Consider the following 26,154-nt stretch of genomic DNA (forward strand, 5'->3'; position numbering starts at 1 on the left):
TTCTTTTTTTTTTTTGCACTAATCACTGTATTAGTTTAACTTGTCCCCAAAATGTGTCATTGTCTGCCGCAATATCGCAGTCCTGCTATTAGTTGCTTATCGCTGCTATTGCCAGTAAAAAATAAATAAAAATATTCCATAGTTTGTAGACGCTATAACTTTAATGCAAACCAATCAATATATGCTGATTCAGATTTTTTTTTTTTACCATAAATGTGTAGCTGAATACATATTGGCTTAAATTGATGAAGAAATTAGATTACTTTATTTTTTTTGTATTGGCTATGTTTTATAGCAAAAAGTAAAAAAAAAATATATATTTTTTGTTCCAAAATTGTCTTTTATTTATAGAGCAAAAACTAAAAAAGGCAGAGGTTATCAAATACCACCAAATGAAAGCTCTATTTGTGGTAAAAAAGGAACCAAATAAATTGTATTTATGTACAGCATTGCACGACCGTGCAATTGTCAGTTAAAGTAATGAAGTGCTGTATCGCAAAAAATGGCCTGGTCACAAGGTGGGGTAAATCTTCTGGCGGTCAAGTGGTTAACCTGAAAATCCCAGGGGGCTCCACCATTCTTGCCTAGGCAAGAAATTCAGAAAGTTTTATATGCAGTTTTCTCACTTGAAAAAGCGGTGGAAGATGCCATTATTTGTACATGACCAGAGCATATGTGTTTATAGGAGTTGGGGGGATTGAACCCTTTCTACATTTTCACTGCAGCACACGGTTATAATGTTTCACCATTTGATTCTTTAGGAGACCTGCTGGATGAACCTACTGCCATAATCGAAGGCTACAATTCCTACTTTAGCTTCAGCCGTGCAAGGAGTGGATATTCAGGTAGGTGAGTTTTCTATACAACATCGTATATTTACATTTTCAGTGAAATCCCTCCTTTTTAAAGCGGTATTAAACTCCAAAACCAAAAATGTATTCTATTGCAGCTTACTAATCATTAGATTGGTGTCCCAACTCTGCATGAAGGAGCACCGGGGGCACCTTTGGACAGCAGCATTGTATGTCTGGGGGGGAGGGGAGTGTTTGATGTATTAGCAGATTTAGATACACTAAAATTGAAGCCAAACTCCAGCTCACACTTTATACAGGGAGTGCAGAATTATTAGGCAAATTAGTATTTTTGAGGATTCATTTTATTATTGAACAACCGTGTTCTCAATGAACCCAAAAAACTCATTAATATCAAAGCTGACTATGTTTGAAAGTAGTTTTTAGTTTTGTTTTTACTTTTAGCTATTTTAGGGGGATATCTGTGTGTGCAGGTGACTATTACTGTGCATAATTATTAGGCAACTTAACAAAAATCAAATATACAGTATACCCATTTCAATTATTTATTTTTACCAGTGAAACCAATATAACATCTCCACATTCACAAATATACATTTCTGACATTCAAAAACAAAACAAAAACAAATCAGTGACCAATATAGCCACCTTTCTTTGCAAGGACACTCAAAAGCCTGCCATCCATGGATTCTGTCAGTGTTTTGATCTGTTCACCATCAACATTGCGTGCAGCAGCAACCACAGCCTCCCAGACACTGTTCAGAGAGGTGTACTGTTTTCCCTCCTTGTAAATCTCACATTTGATGATGGACCACGGGTTCTCAATGGGGTTCAGGATCAGGTGAACAAGGAGGCCATGTCATTAGCTTTTCTTCTTTTATACCTTTTCTTGCCAGCCACGCTGTGGAGTACTTGGACGCGTGTGATGGAGCATTGTCCTGCATGAAAATCATGTTTTTCTTGAAGGATGCAGACTTCTTCCTGTACCACTGCTTGAAGAATGTGTCTTCCAGAAACTGGCAGTAGGACTGGGAGTTGAGCTTGACTCCATCCTCAACCCGAAAAGGCCCCACAAGCTCATCTTTGATGATACCAGCCCAAACCAGTACTCCACCTCCACCTTGCTGGCGTCTGAGTCGGACTGGAGCTCTCTGCCCTTTACCAATCCAGCCACGGGCCCATCCATCTGGCCCATCAAGACTCACTCTCATTTCATCAGTCCATAAAACCTTTGAAAAATCAGTCTTGAGATATTTCTTGGCCCAGTCTTGACGTTTCAGCTTGTGTGTCTTGTTCAGTGGTGGTCGTCTTTCAGCCTTTCTTACCTTGGCCATGTCTCTGAGTATTGCACACCTTGTGCTTTTGGGCACTCCAGTGATGTTGCAGCTCTGAAATATGGACAAACTGGTGGCATCTTTGCAGCTGCACGCTTGACTTTTCTCAGTTCATGGGCTGTTATTTTGCGCCTTGGTTTTTCCACACGCTTCTTGCGACCCTGTTGACTATTTTGAATGAAATGCTTGATTGTTCGATGATCACGCTTCAGAAGCTTTGCAATTTTAAGAGTGCTGCATCCCTCTGCAAGATATCTCACTATTTTTGACTTTTCTGAGCCTGTCAAGTCCTTCTTTTGACCCATTTTGCCCAAGGAAAGGAAGTTACCTAATAATTATGCACACCTGATATAGGGTGTTGATGTCATTAGACCACAACCCTTCTCATTACAGAGATGCACATCACCTAATATGCTTAATTGGTAGTAGGCTTTCAAGCCTATACAGCTTGGAGTAAGACAACATGCATAAAGAGGATGATGTGGTCAAAATACTCATTTGCCTAATAATTCTGCACTCCCTGTAATCTGTTACAGCAAAAGCTGATCATTGTAAACACCCCTGCTAGTGTTAAATGGTTTGTCTTATTTCTGAAAATGATACATTCTACTGAAGAGTTGATACATTCTACTGAAGAGTTTGTTATTTTAAAAAACAAGACTTGAGCTGTATCACTGGATGAAAATAGAAGAAAAAAAGCCTAAAAAGAAAACTAATGCAGCTATCACATCTAAGAGTCGGTAAGCTGTATTATAATATTTTATTTTAGTAGCACGATAATGTGCCTTTTACCCCCCCAGAAATGTATTTGCGTATAGGCTTTTAACCACTTTCGTAATTCGGCGTCCAATAAAAGTGATCCCGGCTGGGGATTCGCCCTTTTATAGGCAGCGGGAGGGGTGTGTGTGTGTGTCGTACACCCCCCCCCCCCCCCCCGCGCAGATTTTATGGTCATTTCCCTGCTTACCAGAACTGTCGCTAGAGGGGGAAACAATCCCATCCCCTGGAGCGATGGGCAGGAAGTCAAGTGAGGGCAAGATGGCCCCCACTCGACTCTATGCCCTTTGAGGACTGGAGCAACATCAAACGTCACTTCTGCCTTACGGCCTTATGTTTTTTTTTTTTTTGGTAAATATAAAATGACTTTTTTTTTTTTTTTTTTTAGTGTAAATGTGAGGTCTTTTTGACCAGATCTCACATTAAAAAAGGCCTTGTCCTCCTTTTTTCTTTTACAAGGGATGTTTCTCTAGCGCTCATCGACAGACGTAGTCCTCGGTGATACACCACCTTCGGGTTATGTTACCTCCGCAGGAGCAGGACTAGACAGGAAATTAAAAAGCTCTGGCCACACCCTAGGGGCAGTCCCAGAGGGTATATCCTCTCTCTCTCTGCCTCAGCAAATCAGTTATTTTCTGTCTAGTTAGGAGTAAGGACCTAGATACCTTGCTGGGATCTTAGGTCCTGGCAAGAATTTTTTTCTTAAAGGATTTTTTTAGACAGCTTTTTTCTCCAGTGTTCCTGTGAGATCTTCAAGCAAGAAAGCTGAACTGGGCGACGGGCTGGATGTTGAGATCCGGTGGTCACCCCAGTTCAGCCTACGAGCGCGTGCAGGCCATAGCTCCGCGCTGGGTCGGCCGCGACAAAGTCCCATTAAAGGACTGTCCACGCGAGTTAAACGTCTCGCCGAAACGCCAAAGACCATGAGTCACGGCGTCCGTATCGGTCGACAGCCCTCCCGCCCCGGTGGAGAGGGGTACTGTCAGGAGTTGGTGCCCGCCTGGTTCCGGTATGGTGAGTAGTATGTTCCCCCTTTTTCCCTGACGGGTTTTGTGGTGAACGCGGGCCCCTCTCTGTATGGTAAGAAAGAGTCCTTTCTATCCTATAACATGTCACAAATCCTCCTACTTTGAGTGTGATTTATGTGTGCAAAAGCCAGGAGGCTTGGCTTGGGAGCTAACAATCTATTGTATACATGTTTTAAAATCTGTGGCATTCTGGGAATCTTATGGGTTAAGTATAAGCTACCTACCAGTCAGAAGCCACGGACATGTAGACTGCCTTCCAAATCAGATCTCCAGCTATTAGCAGGCCTCCCGAATGGCCACGCGGTCCGCCAGGGCCGGTACCGCCAACCACGCCATATCCCCATGCAGAGAGAGTGTTGTGTGCCCTGCAGCACACCGCTATTCAGTTTAGGCCGCCGCCATTTTTTTTGCTGGATCGCACGAGCCGCCATTTTGGCGTAGCCTCGTGTCTCCAGCATGGGGGCGGCCATGTTTGAGGTGATCCTACACCTCGTGGAGCTTGGGGGAGGCGCCGGAAGGCGTACAGAGGGGCGGAGCCGCCTCCTTTCTTCCTGGGCAGCCAGCCAAAAGACTTCCTGTTTGTCAAGACAGCGCTGTAAGCTGTTGCAGTTTAACTCTGAGCATCAAGTGGTGAGCCTGGGGGTCTATCTCTCTCTCTCTCGATCGATAGGGATCCCTAAGCAGGTAACACTAAGGGGCTTTTTTGTGGCGCTGGGGTCAAAAAAAAAAAAAATTGTTTTCTCTTTTTTTGGTTGAGTCTCATCATTAAGGATGAGCATTGTAAACTTCTAGTTGGCACCGGTTGGGCCTTCTAGATTGGGATTTGATTTCCATTTTCCCACCCCTCAGTTGTGATACTGCTCTGGGACGTCCCGAAGGTGGTGTATCACCAAGGACTACGTCTGTCGATGAGCGCTAGAGAAAAATGGATTTTTGTAAAATCTTACCGTAAAATCCTTTTCTCTTAGCTCATCGACAGACGTAGTCCCCGCCCCTCTGTTTTGGAGTTGGGTTGGGTTAAATTCTCTAAGCACTGCTTTTTCACATAACTGATTTGCTGAGGCAGAGAGAGAGAGGATATACCCTCTGGGACTGCCCCTAGGGTGTGGCCAGAGCTTTTTAATTTCCTGTCTAGTCCTGCTCCTGCGGAGGTAACATAACCCGAAGGTGGTGTATCACCGAGGACTACGTCTGTCGATGAGCTAAGAGAAAAGGATTTTACGGTAAGATTTTACAAAAATCCATTTTTACATTCCTTATAATAGGAATTAAAGTTAAAAAAAAAAAAATGTTAAATCAAAATAAGAAAAGAACACTTCAAGCGCCCAGTCTCTTGGAGCTCGCACGTAGAAGCAAATGTATAAGTCACGCCCATATATATGTAAACTGGTCAAAATACACGTGTGAGATCACCGCGATCGTTGGAGCTAGAGTAATAATTCTAGCACTAGTCCTCCTTTGTAACTCTAAGCTGGTAACCTGTAAAATCTTAAATCCTCACCTATGGAGATTTTTAAGCACCGTAGTTTGTCACGATTCCACAAGTGTGCGCAATTTTAAAGCGTGACACGTTCGGTATCTATTTACTCAGTAACATCATCTTTTACATTATCCAATAACATTGGGCTAACTTTACTGTTTTTCCTTTTTTTTTTTTTTTATATTAAAAAAAGTGTATTTAATTCCAAAAAAAGAATTGCATTTGCAAGACCGCTGTGCAAATATGGTGTGACCTAAAATATTGCAATGATCTACATTTTTTATTTTCTAGGGTCTCTTCTAAGAAAAATATAGAATGTTTGGGGGTTCTAAGTAATTTTCTAGCAAAAAATGCTGATTTTTAACTTGTAAACAACAAGTGTCAGAAATAGGCCCGGTGATTCTGTGCTCAGAAGCTTTCTATCATTTGTGTGTTAGGTTTTTTGTAACTAGATTGAACCTGCCATTTCCAAGCACTTCCCCACTGTAAGTGGAAACAGATCCTCTGTCTGCTGCCTTGCCCCTCTTAGTAAACATGCTCTGTCTTCTGTATGTTGGGAAGCAGTTGATTTCTGCATTTGTCCTCCTGAAGCCACCCCTTGTGAGGTTACGTCTGCTCCTGCTTCCCTCTGCCCCACGTGACTCAATCAAACCATGTGACTTCAACAGTGCCAGTTACTGCTGGGGGACTATAGAAAAAGACAAACCTTCCTGCAGTGATACACTTCTCACATAGAAAGCATTTGGCTTAAAGCAGGGGTTCCCAAACTCCCTGGCACAAGGGACCGTTGCCTGCTCATCAGTATGGCCTCCATAGCTTTGTAGGAGTCTCGGTGCAGCTGTACCAACCTTTCTTCCATCTTCCACAACACTGACCTTACCGTGCCCCACTGATTTCAAATTGCAGGATTGCGGAGCATTTGAGCTGATTGGCTGTTCTAGATCGACTGATCTGACCTGACATGGGGGACTCTGGGACCAATAGTCTGGCGCAGGGCTGGTCTGAGTCTTTCTTCAGGTTCTCGGACTACAATTCCTGCCAGCCGCAAAGCAGATGGGAACAATGAGAAAATGGGGTCCCTCTTCCTGGTATGGCAGCGACTCGCCTCACTCGTAGCGAGAGATGCCTTAAATGAGGTTGGGGGGGGGGGGGGCCTTGTGGCAACGTGAGCAAATGCAAATCAAGCCTGGCCCACCGTCTACCCCCTGCTGCGCAGCCCAGCCCCTCAACATGCCACAGACCGACATCATTGGTGGCCCAGGACGTTGGGGACCTGTGGCTTAAAGTATATCGAAGGCCAAAACTGTTTTTATTTTCCTTCCTTTTTTTTTTTTTTGTAATTTGAATGGAGTTGGATCCGCTGTCAGATTTGTGTTGTTTGCTGTGTTTACTTGAAAGACTCACCTCTACTTGTCTGTCACTTTTACTGTGACAGAAAGGGATTGGAATTCCAATATTCCATCGGACACAATCACAGTGATCACACATTTAAGTTAAGTCTTCATATTGCAGCCAGCACTCTGAGAAGAGACAGTGTGTGATTCCAAACAGAGATTGCGGCAGCTTATGGTGACACTGTACTAATGTGACTAGTGATCAGGGACACTGGCTGGCTGCCCAGTCACAATAGCAATACAGCCAGCCAGTGTCCCTAATCACTAGTCATACAATTACAGTGTCACCATGCTAGAGCAGCCAGCCAGTGTTCCTGATCACACTTACACCAGTTAGTCACAATAGCAATACAGCCAGCCAGTGTCCCTTTCTGCCACCAGACCAGTGCAGCAAAAAACAGTATTCCTGATCACCCCCACACCAGTCAGTGTTGCCATACCAGTGATTGCTAGCCTCACCAGTTCTAGTGTCACCAGAGCCAAGTCAGCTATCAGAAGTGTCCCTGATTGCCACCTCACCAGTGCAGTATTGCTCCTGCCTACTGCTTGTACAGAACCTCGTCTGTTTATTAACCACATTTTCTACCTGCTGCCTGAATTGACCTCTCTGCACGTCCCACTGACTGTGCTTCTATGTGACATAATTCCTAGCCATTCCCTGCAGACAACTACACTCCTAGAACCACATGAAGTCTTTTGTTCACCTTTTTGTTCAGCCAACTGTACTTCGGGACCATAAACTTCACATTCTAGGGGCAGTCATGTACTAGTAGGCCAGGCTCTCCTGGCTTGTAGGAATGTTGACTGCTGAAAGTGATGTTACTCTAACCTATATTCCCTCACCACTCATACAGAGGGGAGCATTACAGTACACTGTTTTTTGAAACGTTGGACTAATTGTGTATCGGATATTGTATCTTGTGTATTACATAAATCAACAAACCTTGAAAGTCTCAGACTTGTGGTATTCCCCATACTCAGGAGTGGCAGAATGTGTTTTGGGGTGAAATTCTAAGTATGCCAATGCTGTGATTGAGAAATTGCTTATTAAACTTTATACAAAAAAAAAAATTTTTTTCAGTTTATTCCCATATTTTTCAAAAGCTCATGGCAAAAAAATGTGACCTTCACCATGATTCTGAAAAAATACATTGGTGGGTCTACTTTGCAAAATAGAGTTATTTTCTTGGTGTTTCTGTTGTCCTGCACTTCAGGACCTCAAGAAATGTAATGGGTAGTCAGAAAATTGGATGCATTATTTATTCCCCTTGAAAGCCTGAAGGTGCTCCTTGTATTTTGGGCTTTTCTATTTGTCTGAGCAGTGAAAAAGTCGGACATGTGGAATCTCTATACTGGGGAAGAGTAGCAAAAAAAGTGTTTTTGGGATGTGATTCTATGTATACTTATGCCGGTGTATGAAATAACCTGGTAATGACAACTTTGTAAACTAAAATCAAATTTATTTACTGACTTTCTTTATTTTCCCAAAAAAGTTACAACAAATTAAAACTTCAAAAAACTCGCCATGCTTCTTACTAAATACGGTGTGTCGTCTTTCCAAAAAGCGAAAATTTATTGGCTGTATGTGCTGTCCTGGCATTTTAGGGCTTCAAGCAATGAGATCTGTGGAAACGTAGGCAGGACGAAGGATGGCCCATAATCTGTCACGCTTTTCTGTTGTTTGATTAGGAGTTGCCACATTCTGTAAGAACAGCGCAATTCCACGCACTGCAGAGGAGGGGCTATCGGGACAGCTCACCAGTCAGAAGGGATCTGTCGGCTGCTATGGCAACACAGAGGAGTTCTCGGAGGAGGAGCTGCTATCTCTGGACCAAGAGGGAAGAACGGTGATCACACAACACAGGATCCTGTAAGAAAAGGATTCAGGTTTTCCCCTATTTTGTCCCTGTACAAATATGTATTTTTTCCCCCCAGTTTGCGTGTGTATAAATGTGATTTTTTATTATTATATTTTTTTTCAATTTTTTTTTTTTAACCAAGGCTTTAAGTGATAAGCTGTATGTCCAACTTTTATCAGTTTTACTTTTGCATTGAGTGGGGTGGGGAAGGAGCAGAGTCTCTGTAAATTTCACACTGATATGTAAGAGATTTTCCCCTGCAAAAAATCTCCATTTGTAACAGAAAAAAAAAAAATTCTTGCCATTACTTTTTAGGGCAAATGTTTTTTTGTTTCGGTAAAATGCTTAAAAAAAAAAAAAAATAATAAATATATATATATATATATATATATATATATATATATATATATATATATTTTTTTTTTGCAAAATCTGTAGACAAAAATATAAAAAAAAAAAAAAAAAAAAAAACCCCAAAAACATTTTCCCTGTGTTGGCTTTAACCACTTAAGCCCCGGAGGATTTGGCTGCTAAACGACCAGGGGGTATTTTGCGATTCGGCACTGCGTGAATTTAACGGACAATTGCGCGGTCGTGCGACACTGTACCTAAACAAATTTGACGTCCTTTTTTTCCCCACAAACAGAGCTTTCTTTTGTTGGTATTTGATCACCTGTGCGCTTTTTACTTTTTGCGCTATAAACAAAAAAAGTGTAAATTTTGCAAAAATAACAATATTTTTCACATTTTTTTATATGAAATTCCCCCCAAAAAAATGTAAAAATCAAAATTTTTTAACATTTTCGGCCAATTTGTTTTATGCTACCTATGTTTGGTAAAAAAAAAAATCGCAAAAAGCGTATTTTTATTGGTTTGCGCAAAAGTTATCGTGTTTACTAACAAAGGGAAAGATTTTTGTTGTGTTTTTTTTTTTTTTTTTTTTTTTTTTTTGCGGTACTGCTACATTGCGGCGGGCAGATCGGACCCTTGACTGACACTTTTGGGGTTACCAGTGACATTTCTACAGTAATCAGTGCTATACATATGCACTGTTACTGTAAAAATACACTGGCAGTGAAGGGGTTAACTTTATTTGGGAGGGAGGGGCTGTGTGTGTCCCTAGGGGCGTGCTTTCTACTGTGATTGGCTGTGGCTTGAGCTGTAAGGACACTGATCAACGGTTCTACATAGTAGATCCGTCTGATCAGTGTTTTTACACTGAGGAGAATGACAGGCAGCTTGTTTACACAAGCCGCCTGACTTTCTCCCTCTCCCCCGACGATCGCCGAGTGACCGGCGGACATCGGGTCCGCCAGTCACACGCGCGGGGGGGGTCCGTGACCGCGCGGGAGCGCGCTCGCTCCCCAGACCCTCCCAGGCTAGTGACGTTAATTAACGTCACTCTGCCTGGCCGGGGCTGACCGCCGCAGTAAATCTAATTGCGGCGGTCGGCAAGCGGTTAAAATAAAACTGTAATACTGTAGGAAATATACATTTTATTGTATAGATTGTTCTGATTATGATAACTCTAACATTTTTCGATTCCGTATGAAATGTTGCAACATTGTTTCCAAAAAGTAAATGCTTTTTATCTTCATTGAGCTTTTTTTTTTTTTTTTTTTTTTTTTAACATGAAACTAAAAAAATTACAAAATTAAATAAAAATGAAAGACAAGTCTAAGTGCCGGTTCACACTGATGCGATGCGGGAAGGCTGCGAATTCGCAGCCTGTTCCCGCATCGCACACGCACCCCAGGCAGTTCACACTGCCATATGCGATCCGCTGGGGGTGTCAATGTAATCTTAACGACACCCCCAGTTTGATCGCATATCGCAGTGCGATCGTGCAGTTCGCACAGGATCGGATCGCACAAGTGTGAACCGCTGTGCGATCCGATCCTGATGCGGCAGCAAAAATGCCTCCTGTGCGTGTTTGCTGCGGGTGCGATGCGAATTTAGCCATACAAACTGTATGGCTAAACTCGCACCGCACAGCTGATCGCATGTCATGTCGGAGCAGTGCGCTCCGACATGACATGCGAACCCCGCACACGCAGTAGTGTGAACCGGGGCTAAAGGCTAGTACACACTAAGAAAGTCGGGCGAACATTCTCGTCCAAAGCATTTTCATACGATTTTCGTATAGTGTGTACACAACTTTCCACAGCCGATTTTTGAATTTTCGTATGGGACAAACTCCAAAATGTTTCTTGCAAGGGGAAAAAAAAAAATGATTTTAGTTTAATGTGTACGGTTTCATATGAAAAATTAGAAAAAGACTGCGCATGATCAGAAACAACAAACCACAAAAAAAAAGCCTTTGTCGTACGAGAATTTTTGTATGAATTTTCGTTCATCGGTACTGACTTGCTGTGAAACGAGGAAAATCGGACAATCGTTGCCCTGATTTTTCTTATAGTGTGTACCCCACTTTAGTGTAATAGTTAACAGTAAGTATTAACAGAAAAAATAGATAAGAAAACTGGTGGAGGAGAGTTAATGATGGTGTAAATTAGATTTATTTTTTTTACTTTCGCACTTGTAAGGTTGCTTTAAAGAAATTAGATTAAGAGCTCATTTACACCTTACAGCATGTGCTATTGTGCGTTTGAGGTGCTTGGGGTTTGTTTTTCCCCCAGTGCAGTGCATAACTCCCTGCAACACGTTTTTGTGTGCTGTAACAAAAAAATGCAGCATGTATACATTTTTACTAGCGCACACACCAATGCCGTGCTTTGGGGTCAATGGCGCACATAGGCAGCAATAGTATTTTACTATGTCCTTTTTAATTGAGCCTGCGTCAGTGAACACAGCTCAACACACTAGAGGTGATTGAGCTCTAAAGCAAATCAGGCTATTAATAGTATTTCTGTCCAGAAAATTAACACTTTTTTAACCGGTTGCCGACCGCCGCACGACTATATACTGCGGTGGTCAGCCCCGGCCAGGCAGAGTGACGTATCGGTACGTCACTCGCCTGTCACTGACTTGCGAGCCTATCGCGGGCGGGCGCGCGCCCGCCGAGGCGCGCGCCCGCCGCGGCTCGTTCACAGGCAAGTCAGTGCGTGTGACCGGCGGACTCGATGTCCGCCAGTCACACTGCGATCGCTCCTGTGAAGGGAGAAAGACAGAGCAGCTTGTGTAAACAAGCCGCCTGTCAGTTCTCCCTGTGTAAAAGTGAAGATCTGACCGTTCTACTATGTAGAACGGTGGATCTTTGCTTTTACACCAATAGGAATGTCCCTACACAGTTAGAATCACGCCCCTAGGACACACTTAACCCCTCCCTGTCCAATAAAGTTAACCCCTTCCCTGCCAGTGTCATTTTTGCAGTAACAGTGCATATGTATAGCACTGATTACTGCAGTAATGTCACTGGTAACCCCAAAAGTGTCAAAAATGTCAGTCAAGGGTCCGATCTGTCCGCCGCAATGTCGCAGTACCGAAAAAAAAATCGCAGATCGCCGCCATTACGCGTTAAAAAAAAAAAACACCAAAAATGACATAAATCTTTCCCTTTGTTAGTAAACACGATAACTTTTGCGCAAACCAATCAAAATACGCTTTTTGCGATTTTTTTTTTTTTACCAAACATAGGTAGCATAAAACAAATTGGCCGAAAAATGTTAAAAAATTTTGATTTTTACTTTTTTTTTTGGGGAATTTCATATAAAAAAATGTGAAAAATATTGTTATTTTTGCAAAATTTACGCTCTTTTTTTGTTTATAGCGTGTGATCAAAAAATCGCACAGGTGATCAAATACCACCAAAAGAAAGCTCTGTTTGTGGGAAAAAAAGGACGTCAAATTCGTTTAGGTACAGCGTCGCACGACCGCGCAATTGTCCGTTAAAGTCACGCAGTAAAAAATCGCAAAAAAACCCCTGGTCCTTTAGCAGCCAAATCCTCCGGGGCTTAAGTGGTTAATTAATTTTAAAGAAAATCATTCAAACCAAATGCATAATAGGCAGCGTCATCAAAATCTGTTAAACATAATGAACTAAAAATCAATAATTTTACAAATATTATAAACATAAAAGTGTTAATATTACTAATAAGTGACAAATCCAAACAAAAGTCCAATGCATTCAAGTGCTCTTGTGCTCAAAAAATTCCATAGAAGTGCAGAAAGTGATTCCACTTTCCACAACAGCTCCTAGATTTCCAGTAGAGACAAGCATTCAACTATAGTCCTAAGAGACGGCACTGGTGTGCTTGTCTGATGCCGGTGTTCTATCAGATTTCCCTACCCCATCAGATTTCCCTACCTACGTCATTTCCGGTTGGGATCAGCTGTGGATTCGTCATGGAGCAGCTGTAGCCGCGTCACACGTCCTATTGGGCATGCGCAGAATAGGTAGGAAATTTTGATAACATCGTAAGGGGCCAGGCAAAAGTCCTAGTGTGCATGCGCACCAACGGGTCGGGCAGCGGCATCTCTTGTAACAAACATCCATCCAATCTCCATGGCCCACACTGCGCCAAGCCGAAAAAGCGATCTCCATGCCCTACACTGCACCGACCCGACAATGAGACAGTGGGCGTGCGCGTATGGGTAGGGAATAGGATTGTCCCATTGTCTGCTCGGCGCAGTGTGTGCCATGGAGATCGGATGTATGTTATAAGAGATGCCGATGCCCAATCCGTTGGTGCGCAATGCGCCCGCTCATGCGCAGCAGGACTTGTGCCTCATCCCCTTACGATATTATCAAAATTCCCTACCTATTCCGCGCATGTGCAGTAGGATGTGTGACACAGATACAGCTGCTGCATGATGAATCCACAGCTGATCTCAACCGGAAATGACGTAGGTAGGGAAATCTGATGGGGTAGGGTTTTCTGATAGAACACGACACCTGTCTTCTGGTTCCCTTTCCTGCGAGCGTCGCGACGCAGGGGGGTGAAACTGGTGACCATTTAAAAAAATGTAAATAAACCAAATGACATGATACAAAGTTGTGATCCTAACGGATTACACTGTGTCATCCCATTTCACCACAGGATTTAATTTGGTGGCTTTTCCAGTGCCCTGCCTGTGCTTTTCCAGTTCTTTGTGCCTGGAAGATTGAGAACGACCATGGCATCCAAAAAACGTTCTTTTTGTGCAAAAGCACTTTTAGACGAACTGGAAAACAGCGAAACGGAGTTACTTGAAGAACTGAGCGATAGCGATTCATGGGAAAATTCGTCATAAGGTAGGGAAAGTAATGACCGCGACGATTCTGATGTCTTTCTGGCACATAGCTCCGTTGGAAATTTGAAGAATCATTTGATATACTTCCCCTTTTTTAGTTTTGGTGCAGAATGAGTAGTTTCATCAAATTGTTCATTATTTTCAAACTACTCATTCTGCACCAAAACTAAAAAAAAAAAAAAAGGGGGAAGTATATCAAATGATTCTTCAGAATTTCCAACGGTGCGAAGCATCAGAAAGAGACATCACTTTCGTCACTTTCCGTACCTGATGATTAATTTTTCCACCAATCACTATCGCTCAATTCTTCAAGTAACTCAGTTTCACTGTCGCTGTTTTCCAGTTCGTCTAAAAGCGATTTTGCGCAAAAACGCTTTTTGGACGCCATAGTCGTTCTCAATTTTCCAGGCACAAAGAACTGGAAAAGTCACCAGGTGAAATCCTGTGGTGAAATGGCATGATGCAGTGTAATATGTTAGGATCACAGCTTTGTATCCTCTCATTTGGTGTATTTACATTTTTTAAAATGCCGCCGGTTCCACCCCCCTGCGTCTCAACACTCGCAGGGATGGGAACTGGAAGACAGGTGCCGGCATCGAGCACACAGCGGGATGGCTGGAGGACAGCGGGGGATCGCAGGGGACGGTGAGGTTTATTGTGGGGTAATCTCCAGTGTGGCTCGGTGTTACCTCTTTTGGTACTCTATATTAACCCCGAGCCACACTCGGGAATACCGCTAAGGAGGTTAAAAATAGTCCACTCACATTATATTAGAAGTAAAAAAATAATATCAATGAGCTACAGCACGAAAAACATCCACTGTGTAATCATTGCAGCTGCTGTGTGTGATGATATGTAAGGCACCGCCCTACGCGTTTCACCATTCTTTAGTTTCAGGGGCGTGTCTAAATGACACACACCACGCAAAGTACTTGTATTACAGCAAACCAGGTAGAGGAATTGCCTCCAACAGTGGCAGAAAGAGTAAATAAAAAGATTATAGGCACATCATAAAGTGCCATCCAAAAAAATAAAAATTAACACTCTGTTATAAAATTAGGAAACAACCAACAGCTGGTATGAATAAATGCTAAAACTCTACACATTTATTTATAAAAACGCCTATCAAAAAGGGATTTACCTTTATCCACTTGCCGACCACCCACAGTATATATACGTCATTACTTTGAGGTTAAATACCGGTGTTATATCCCCGGTATAATATTTTTTACTGTGGGCGATTCAGCGTCTGATAAAAGTTGTCCCGCAGGGAATGCGTTTCCCTGCGGGATCACTTTTAGAGGCAGCGGGAGATGTGCTCCCGACGCTCCCCGGTTATTTTCGGGTGTACCGGAGCCGTCGGTAAACCCAGAAGTGATTTGATGCAGCTGATGGCTAGGCAGGAAATCGAGTGAGGGCGAGTTGGCCCCCACTTGGCTCTATGCCCTTGGAGGACTGGAGCGACCACTGACATGCCTTCTGGTTCTCTTGCATAAAGAATTTCTTTTTTTTTTTTTTTCAAAGTCAAAATGTCAAAAAAATTGTTTCTTTTGCTTTTAAAGGTAAATGAGAGATCTGGGGTTTTTTAACATCTTTTAAAAAAATGTGTACAGAGCATTCAGGATTTTTGCTGCCTTTCAGAACTTCTGATAACAAAGAGGACACGCTGACGGTGATTAATGTATATTGTCCACGGGCCGATCCTGAGAAGCCAGAGCGTAAAACCTACAAGTTGCGCTTTTACCAATTGCTTCAGATACGGGCGGAAGCTATTCTGAGGAGTGGCGGGTGAGTTTTTATTTTTGGTGGGAAGAAAGGTGACCTCTTACACAAGGAATGGGTTACTGACGGATTGTGTTGCTGTCAATGTTTCAGCCATGTAATTATACTGGGAGATGTGAACACCTCGCACAAGCCTGTTGACCACTGTGATCCCGATGATGTGGTGAGTTCTGCTTCTTGGCCATTGCGTTGTCGGCATATAAAGGACAGTGTTGAATCATGGGGAAATATTGGAACAAGCATTAGCTTATCTCCTGGTCTGAGCTGTCCAGACGTCAGTAACATTTGTACATTCATGAAGCTCTGGGCAAAAAGCCAAATACAAAGATTAAATGCGAATGTATTGATTTACCTGCCAAAAGCTTTGTACTTCCATGCAGCCAGTCTTATGATTTACACACATTTTGCACCAAGTCAGACATGTGACTTATGTATTTCTTTATTAAAGAGGAGCTCCAGTCTCCTGTGTAAAAATTAAAAGTCAACAACTGCAATAACTGTAGCTGCTAACTTTTAAAAAACAGCCACTAATGTGTCCCAGGATCCAGCGCTGTGCTCAGCCCAGGTGTGTTCACCTCCTTTGTCCCCGGCATCTTAACCACATCCCACCCGCCCTATAGCAGATTGATGGCAGGTTTGTGGTTGCATTATCCCGACCGGACGTCATATGACGGCGGCAGGGTAATACGGGGGCGCGCAGAGCGGCGATCGGTGATGCGAGGTGTCAGTCTGACTTCCTGCATCTCCGGTCTCGGTAAAGAGCCTACTGACGTAGTCTTTTCCAGCCGTCACATAGTAAACAGGAAGAGCCGTTGATCGGCTTTCCTCAGTACATGTCTGACAGGCACGAGTAAAGGATCGCCGATCGGCGGCTCCCCTGACGGGGGGGGTGCCACTAGAACCACCAGGGATGCCCACCCATGACCCCAGGGATGCCCACCCATGACCCTAGGGTTGCCCACTATGGCCACCAGGGATGGCAATCAGGGCTCAGTGCTGCCCGCCAGTGCCCTCCCTATCAGTGCTGCCCGCCAGTGCCCTCCCTATCAGTGCTGCCCACCAGTGCCGCCCATCAGTGCCCACCAGTGCCGCCTATCAGTGACCATTAGTGCCTATCAGTGCCCACCAATGCTGCATATCAGTGCCTCCTCATCAGTGCTTGTCAGTGCAGTCTCATCAGTGCAGGAAAAAACTTATTTATTTACAAATTTTATAACATAAACAAAACTTTTTTTTTTTTTTTTTTCAAACTTTTCGGTCTTTTTTTATTTGTTTAGCAAAAAGGAAAAAACCCAGAGGTGATCAAATACCACCAAAAGAAAGCTCTATTTGTGGGGGGAAAATGACATAAATTTGGTGTAGGTACAGTGTTACATGACCGCGCAATTGTCATTCAAAATGCAACAGCGCTAAAAGGGGAAAACGCTAAAACCTGCTCTGTGTCACATTCTAACCCTAATCTATCTAACCCTGTAAAGCAAAAATCTCTGTACTTACCTTTTCTGCACCTGATTCAGTCCGGTCTCCAGCGGCAGAAGCTGTGTGCAGGAGAGGACTGACAACGGCTGTGAAATGAATGGGAAGTGATGTCACTCACAGACTACTATAGGGCTTCGGTTGTCGAATTCCTCTCCTGCACCCGCCTCCACACTGAAGCTGCCGCTGACAGCTCACCATGGGGCCGGACCGGATCAGGTGCAGAATAGGTAAGTACAGCGATTTTTGCTTTACAGGGTTAGATAGATTAGGTTTAGAATGTGGCACAGAGCAGGTTTAGCGTTTGTTAGGTTTTGCCTGGGCTTATCCTTTAACCACTTAAGGACCAAGCCTATTTCTGACACATGTTTACAATGTTGTAAATTAGAATATCTTCAAAAAAGGTCATTTTAAGTAATTCAATTCAAAAAGTGAAACCACCTACCCATCTATCTATATATTACAATATCCCCCACACACACCTGTACTCTATTGGTGTCCACTATCAAGTAGATATAGGAGGAGTCCCCTGTAGTGCATTAGCACATCCATCCCAGCTAGAAATGTTGTCTCCAAGGGTTAGAAAGGCTGGATTCACCCCTTTTTTATGGATAGTGTAGGACCCACTGATAATGGGGTACTTCGACTCAGTGGTGGGCTTGAGCACGATATGGCCATATGGTGGGACTAAATCCCCATTTTTATTTATGGATTGTCTTCATATTTGATAGTCATTTCTTTTGCATGTGTGCGCTATTCTTTAATATACATGTTGCTTGGTCCATAGCTGCACTGGCTTTAGATATACATGTTCAGGGTTTGCTTCCCCAATTTTTTGCTTGTTTATTATCTATATATTACACACAGGAGGAAATGCTTGAAATATCATTCTTTTAATTTTCAGAATTATGGCTTACAGCTAGTGAAAAACCCAAAATTCAGTATCTCAGAAAATTTGAATATTGCATAAGACCAATAAAAGGATTTTTAATACAGAAATGTTGACTTACTGAAAAGTCTGTCCATGTACAGTATAGTATACACAATTGGTCAGGCGCCTTTTGCATGAATTACTGCATCAATGTGGCATGGTATGGAGGCGATCAGCCTGTGGCACTGCTGAGGTGTTAGATGTCCAGGTTGCTTTGATAGCAGCCTTAGCTGGTCTGCATTGTTGGGTCTCATCTTTTTGACTCAGATTCTCTATGGGGTTTAGGTCAGGTGAGTTTGCTGACCAATCAAGCACAGTGATACCATGATCATACATTTTTTTTTTTTAGCAGACTCTGGAGAATAAAATGGCAGTTGTTACAATATTTTTTGTAGCGTGTTATTTGCGCAGCGGTCTTTCAAACGCAATTTTTTGGGAAAAAGTACACTTCACTGAATTTAAAAAACTAAGACAGTAAGGTTAGCCCATTTTTTTTTTTTTTTTGTATTGTGGAAGATGTCATGCCGAGTTAATAGATACCGAACATGTTACGGTTTAAAATTGCGCACTCGTGGGATGGTGACAAACTGCGGTACTTAAAAATCTCCATAGGCGAAGCTTTAAAAAATTTTGACGGTTACCAGTTTAGAGCGAGAGCAATAATTCTAGAAAAAGACTTCCTCTAACTTGTGGCGATACCTCACGTGTGGTTTGAAGACCGTACATTGAGCTCACGGGGGCACTTTATATATGTTTTTTTCCTATTTATTTTATTTTTAACACCTTTTTAAAAAAATAAATAAATAAATCTGATCACTTTTATTGCTGTCACAAGGAATGTGAACATCCCTTGTGACAGTAATAGGCAGTGATAGGTACTCTTTATGGAGGGATCGGGGGTCTAAATGACCCCAGACCCCTCCACTGCACTTCAAAGTATTCAAATTCATTTTTGAATACTGACCGTATTTTTTTAAATCGGCGCCGTTGGCACCCGAGTAAACCGGAAGTGACATCTCTTCCGGGTTACATGATCGGAGACCCGATCAAAGCTGAATCCAACTTTGTTGGGACGGGAGACCCGGGCAGAGCGGCGGGAGTGGGGGGGGGACATCCCCTCCCGCTCGCTGGGATAACGGCCAAGCCGCTGTTGAGCCACATCTGTTATCTCCAGAATGCCGGCTCGAAAAAAAAAAAAAAACGGTACTGGGGTGATGCCTCTAGCTGCAGGCATCGCCCCGGTACAAGCACTTCTTCAAGCCGACAAACTGGTACGTCAGCTAAACTTGCACGGTTCCAAACCCGCATTTCAGTGCGAGTTCGGGGGCGATTTGAAAGACATTAGTGCGGGTTCATGCATAGAGGTCTATTGAAATCGCCCCCCAAGCTGCCACAGGTAGTGCAGGAATTATTTTTGGAAATCGGTGCAGCTTCGTCTTCTTGGAGCTTAGTTCTACTTTTAACCACTTCAGCCCTGGAAGGTTTCACCTCCTTCATGACCAGCCCATTTTTTGCGATCCAGCACTGTTACTTTAACAATTGTGCGGTCGTGCAACGTTGTACCCAAATAAAATTACTGTCTTTTCCACCCACAAATAGAGCTTTCATTTGGTGGAATTTAATCACCCCTGCGGTTTTTATTTTTTGCGCTATAAACAAAAAAGAGTGACCATTTTGAAGAAAAAAGTATTTTATTTTTACTTTCTGCTATAAAACACATCCAAGAAAAAAATGTAAAAACTCAAATTTCTTCATCAAGTTAGGCCAATATGTACTCTGCTACATATTTTTGGTTAAAAAAAAAAAACCCCAATATGCATATATTGTATGGTTTGCACAAAAATTATCTCGTCTACAAATGATGGGATATTTTTATGGAATTTTTTTTTTTTTACTAGTAATGGAGGCAATCAGCGACTTATAGCGGGACTGCGACATTGCGGCGAACACCTAACACGTTTGACACTTTTTGTGGACCAGTGACACCAATACATTGTACAGTGCTAAAAAATATATACTTGTCACTGTACTAATGACACTGGCAGGGAAGGGGTTAACATCAGGGGAGATCAGAGGGTTACGTGTCCTAGGGTGTGCTTGCTAGCTGTGGGGGGGGGGTCGCTCTGACTGGAGGAAGACAGAGATCTGTGTTCCTGCTTTGCAGAAACACAAGATCTCTAGCTTCCCTGTCATAACGGCAATCTGCCTTGTTTACATAGGTGGACCACTGTTCTGCCTCTCTCAGGAATGATCGCAGGTGGCCGGCGGACATCGGACCCACTGATTGCACCCCCCTCCATCAGTGGGCGATCGGGTATCCATCGGTGCACGTGTGCTTTTGGAAACAGCAGCTTGGCATTGCATGCTGTTATTAAGCTTGGGATCTACCAGAACACCCAGATCCTTCTCCGCTATGGAATCCCCCAGTTCTACTCCACCTAGTATGTATGATGCATGCATATCCCCCCCAGGTGCATAACTTTACATTTATCAACATTAAACCTCATTTGCCACATAGTTGCCCAATGAAACAGTGCATTGAGGTCAGCTTGTAAGTTGGAGACATCCTGAAAGGAAGTTATTCCACTGCAAAGCTTGGTGTCATCTGCAAAGACTGAAATGGTACTTTTAATCCCAGACCCTATATCATTTATAAAGTAATTAAAAAGTAAGGGTTCCAACACTGAACCTTGGGGTACACCACTGATAACCTTAGACCACTCAGAGTAAGAATCATTGACCACTACTCTCTGAATTCTGTCTTTTAGCCAATTTTCTATCCAATTACAAACCGATCTTTCCAAGCCAGTAGACTTTACCTTACACATTAGCCATGTGTGGGGAACTGTCAAACGCTTTTGCAAAATCCAAGTATACTTCGTCCACAGCCCCCCTCTGTCCAAGGTTTTACTTACCTCCCTATAAAAAGAAATCAGGTTTGTTTGAAAGCTTGTCTTTCCTGAATCCATTCTGTCTGTTGCTTAACCACTTTACGTCCGCTCACTGTGCCTCTACTGCGGCACAGTGGCTCGTTATCTACGTCGCTGGACTCCTCCCCCTGTAGGCGGCGCTCCCGCTGTTTTCATTCCCAACGGGAGTCGGTCCAGGGGAGGAGCGGCGATCGACACTGCTCTGCCCCGATCGCCGGGGAATCCAGTTTGGAGATCCGCCCGCTTGTGTAAACAGAGTGGGCGGATCTCCTAAGTGACAGGGATGACAGATCAGAGTGTTCAGCATAGCTGAACATCCAATCTGTCCCTGTCTCACTCAGTCACCTCCCCCCACACACGTCCAGTAAGCACCAGGCATACATTAACCCCTCCCTCTCCAATAAAATTAACCCCTTCCCTGCCAGTGTAATTTTTACAGTAACAGTGCATATATATAGCACTGATTACTGCAGTAATGTCACTGGTACCCCCAAAAGTGTCAAAAATGTCAGTCAAGGGTCCGATCTGTCCGCCGCAATGTCGCAGTCCCGGAAAAAAAATCGCAGATCGCCACCATTACTCGTAAAAAAAAAAAATGACAGAAATTTTTCCCTTAGTAAACGCAATAACTTTTGCGCAAACCAAAATACGCTTATTGTGATTTTTTTACCAAACATATGTAGCAGAAAACAAATTTTTGGGGGGAATTTCATATAAAAAAATGTTAAAAATATTATTTTTTTTCAAAATAAACGCTTTTTTTTTTTTTTTTTTGTTTATAGCGCAAAAAGTAAAAATCGCACAGGTGATCAAATACCACCAAAACAAAGCTCTGTTTGTGGGAAAAAAAAGGACGTAAATTTCGTTTGGGTACAGCGTTGCATGACCGCGAAATTGTCAGTTAAAGTCACACAGTGCCGAATCGCAAAAAGTGGCCTGGACGTAAGACAGCAAAAAACTTTACCGGTGGTAAAGTGGTTAAAATATTTTTTTCCCAGCAAGAACTCATCTATGTGTTTTTTTTTTTTTGTTTTTTTTTATTAAACTCTCCAGTATCTGACTATAGAAGTTAAACTAACAGGTCTATAGTTACTTGGCAAAGACTTGGATCCCTTTTTAAATATAGGCACCAAATTGGCCCTACGCCAATCCAGTGGTACTATTCCAGTCCTTAACGAGTCCCTAAAAATTAGAAACAAAGTCTTTGAAATTACAGCGCTCCAATTATTTTAGGATCCGTGGGGGGAATCAATCTGGCCCAGGCGCTTTATCCACCCTTATTCTGTCTAAATATTTTTGGACTATATCACTTTTGAGCCATTGTGAATCATTTGGGGCTGTTTCAATACCGTCCTCATTATGGTCATGAGCTCCTCCATGCTGCTTTGTATACACAGAGCTGAAGAAAGTTTTTAATAAATTTGCCTTCTCTTTGCCCCCACTCCTGATTATTTTGTAAAGGTCCTACATACGCAGACCTGACCTTTTTACTGTTAATATATTTGAAGAATATTTTGGTGTTTGTCCTACTATCTTTTGCAATCTGTCATTCATTTTGAATTTTTGCGTCCTTGATTACCTTTTTACATATTCTGTTATATTCTTTGTAACATGACATGGGTTTCAATTTTTAGGAAGCCTTTGCAGAGAACCCAGGGCGTCAGTGGTTGGATCAATTCCTTGGTGACCCGGTGGCATCTAAAACAAGTGATTGCAATCCACCTGAAGGTGGTCTTTTCCTTGATACCTTCCGTTACTTCCACCCTACTCAGAAGAATGCCTTCACCTGCTGGCACTCCGCATCTGGGGCTCGGCAAACCAATTATGGCACCCGCATTGACTATATTCTAGGTGACAAGAGCCTGGTTAAAACTGAATTTATGGATTCGGTTATCATGCCAGAGGTTGAAGGATCTGACCATTGTCCGGTGAAGGGCTTTATGAAATGCAGGCTAGTTGCGGCAGATAAATGTCCTCTTCTCTGTACTAAATTCCTACCTGAGTTTGCAGGACGGCAGCAGAAGCTGTCTCAGTTTTTTGTGGTAAAGAATAAAGATTTTTCAGATTCAAGCGGAGAAACCAAGGACCCATCAAATTCTCAGTCTTCAACTGAAGGGACGGAGCACATGTCCATCCGGAAGAGGACACAAGAAAAAGTTAATGGAACCATTGGAAAGAAGAACAAAGTGGACGGCAAGAGCGGGAAAGGCAATCTGCTTGACTTTTTTAGGCCAGCAGCACAAAAGGCAACTGTTACACAGCCACAGACTAACACTGCTAAACTGGAACCTGAAAAGGAGCTGTCCAAAGGTACAGAAGACCATTCAATTGGTTCCCAGAAAGCTAACCAACAACAAGCAGCCTTCTGGAAGACTTTGTTTAAAGGACCTCCACCTCCACCCAACTGTAAAGCCCACGGGGAGCCCTGTGTCTTGCGGACAGTGAAGAAGACTGGTCCGAACTGCGGACGCCAGTTCTTTGTGTGTGCACGTCCTGAAGGGCATTCCTCCAACCCACAGGCCCGTTGCAACTTTTTCCTTTGGGTTAACAAAAAGAATGGCGTGGATGGATAACAAAAAACTGCAGGTGTTGTATTATAGTACAAAATGGTGCTGTGTAACCAGTGTTATGAACCAAATCAGGGGTAGGCCTTTTTGTTCATGGCAGCTTCTGGGACCCCTTCTTGGTAATGGGCTTTAACATGGTTGTAAAGGCTTAAGGTTTTTTACCTGAAGGTACAAAAACCTTCCATGTGCTGCCCCCCCCCCCCCCCCAAATATTTACCAGAGCCATCTTGATCCAGTGATGTTTACCACAGCCTAATCTGTCCCGGGACTCCCTTTCCTCATCAGCTGAGGCAGCAGCTGGAGCCATTGGCTCCTACTGTTCTCAATCCAGTTCCTCCTGAAGCAACCACTGAAGGAAGCTTAATGATTAAGCCAGCAGAGTGAATGGCTTTGTCATTGGCTCCACAACCATTTTGGAAAGGGGCAACCTACCAATTGGATGACAACTCTCTCAGAAAGCTGGTTGTTGGAATTGGACTGAAGGGGATTTGGGTCCAGGGCCTTTGAAAAGAACAAGTTTCTGTAGGTACATTAGGTTTGACTGGTATTAAAGATGAGTTGTACAAGGCACATAACAGACCGAACTTTAGGAAATACTACTCATAAGGATTTGTCAGAGTTTTTAAAGGAATCGGCTCCTTGGAGAAATTCGTAGGCTGCCATTGCTGAGCTCCTAAATTCTATTTGCTTGGCTCTCTTGGTTTATTAGTTTAAATCGGCCATTATCAGCCAGGGTTCTGTGAAACCCTAGGGTTCCTCCAGCGGTTGCTAGGGGTTTCTTGAGTATTTTCTACATATAGTCTCTGGACCTATCCCACTCAACGGAGCTAGTGGCCTGACACCAATACTCTTTCTTTGGGTGTCTGTAAGGTGTGTGTGTGTGTGTGCGCATTCTGACCACCATTGTAAAGGGTGGAATTTTTCTTCCAACTGACCACCAATGTAAGAGACATTCTTCCCATTTACCAATAGCCCGGTGACTTGAAAATAATTTTAAGGGTTCCTCTCAGGCTAAAAAAGTTGGGAGACAGGTTGCTTTAAATCACTAAAACATTCATGCAGCCAGTTAAAGCAGAGCTGCAGTCCCCATAACCTTTTTTTTTTTTTTTTTTTTTTTTTTTTTTTTAAGCTCCCCCGCCCTTGTGATTGTTAAAAAGTCTGCTATAATATTTGCATAATGTTAGTAATGTCTTCTTGCCTCTTAGAAATCAAAATATTACCTGATCTCTGAAGCATGCAGGGGCCATCGAGGTTGTGGACAGCTAAAGCCTGCTAGTGTTTATTTCCAGGATTAGGTGCAGCTGGCTACCCAGCATGCACCTCCCGAACTCACGCCTGCGCAGTAATGACACTGTAAGGCCCAGTTTCTTCATGAGCGGTTGCCATCTCAGTTTACTGCTCTAGCTCCTGCTGCTGCCGCTCATCCCACCGCCGCTACTGATTCCTTCTTCGCCGCCGCTCAGTGAAAAGGATTTCGTATTTCAAAAATCACACACAATTTCCATTTTAGAAATTGCACAATGCCAGTAGCGCCGGATGCCCATTGATTTATGGGATTGATGACACTGATATTCCAGGAGCCAATGGGAGAGCTGAAATGATGTACCTCGCCTTGGCGAGGTGGGCTGGAAGTGAGGGGATTTTTGAAGAAAAAAAGGTATTTGTAAAAAAACATAGCCAACGAGTAATGGCATAGGGATCAGCTACCCATGGTTTCTAAATAGAGTAGAGCTTTGACCCCCCTGTTCACGTCAACGCAATTTGACAGGTCAGATCGCAGCCTTTTGCCTGCAATAGAAGAGTCCTAATTGATGCGGCGCCGCATCGATTTTTAAAAGTAATTCCTGCACTGCTTTTGGCAACTTTGGGGGTGATTTCTATAGACCTCTGTCTATCAAGCTTCACAGATGTCTTTGAAGTCGCCCCTGAAGTTTGACTGAAGTTCGGCTTTGAAATTGTGCGAGGTCAGAATGAACGATTTCAAAGCTGCACTTATGCCCCGTACACACGTGCAGATTATCTGAAGACTTTTGTCTTCAGATTTACCTTTTCTATGTAGTGCAAGGGCCTGCCGGATTGCATACAAATTGAAAGTGTTTAGGTTTGACCTCATATTATATGGTTTTGGTAAGTCTGCAGACAAAAGTCTTCAGATAATCTGCACGTGTGTACGGGGCATTAGTGTGAACTAGGGCTAAGTCAGAACTATCCATCTGCATATAGTTTCATGCTAGTAAATGCTGAAGCCATTGGATCAGCATGAGACGTCGACCACATTTTCAGCAGAGGTCAGCAATGGTAGCCCATGTATAGCTCTCACAATGAGTTTTTTTAAATATAAAGCACTTAAATGTCTGTACCCAGTGTACTGATTGTATTACTGTTTTTTACTGTCCTGCTGTACAGATTGCCAGTTTTGAATAATAAAAATCACAATATTTTTTGTACTTTGCCAATAAATGTAATATCTATTTTTGTGTGTTTTTATATTTGTGTTCTTTTTTATTTAACAGAAGGTAAAGTGACATTATTAACGTAGACTGAAAGTTCATGGCAGACTTGATGTGTTATGTTCCGATGGTCTTGTATCT

At 43.0% G+C, this 26,154-nt stretch overlaps 1 protein-coding gene across 2 annotated transcripts in view; it reads left to right on the forward strand.

The window, feature by feature from the left end:
- Positions 1-26,154, forward strand: part of APEX2 (apurinic/apyrimidinic endodeoxyribonuclease 2) — a 226,327-nt gene that overhangs the window by 3,802 nt on the left and 196,371 nt on the right. Inside the window, exons 3-7 of one of the 2 annotated variants that reach the window (XM_082264618.1) lie at positions 762-845; positions 8,515-8,695; positions 15,519-15,665; positions 15,753-15,822; positions 22,631-23,709. In XM_082264618.1, the coding sequence (XP_082120744.1) occupies positions 762-845; positions 8,515-8,695; positions 15,519-15,665; positions 15,753-15,822; positions 22,631-23,569 (1,421 nt within the window). In that variant the 3' untranslated portion in view covers positions 23,570-23,709. Of the gene's footprint in view, positions 1-761; positions 846-8,514; positions 8,696-15,518; positions 15,666-15,752; positions 15,823-22,630; positions 23,710-26,154 lie in introns of those variants that run through there. The other variant, XM_082264617.1, reaches the window with a different exon arrangement.

This window comes from Pelophylax lessonae (genome assembly GCF_965119305.1).
Source record: "Pelophylax lessonae genome assembly, chromosome: 7".
Lineage (NCBI taxonomy): Eukaryota > Metazoa > Chordata > Amphibia > Anura > Ranidae > Pelophylax > Pelophylax lessonae.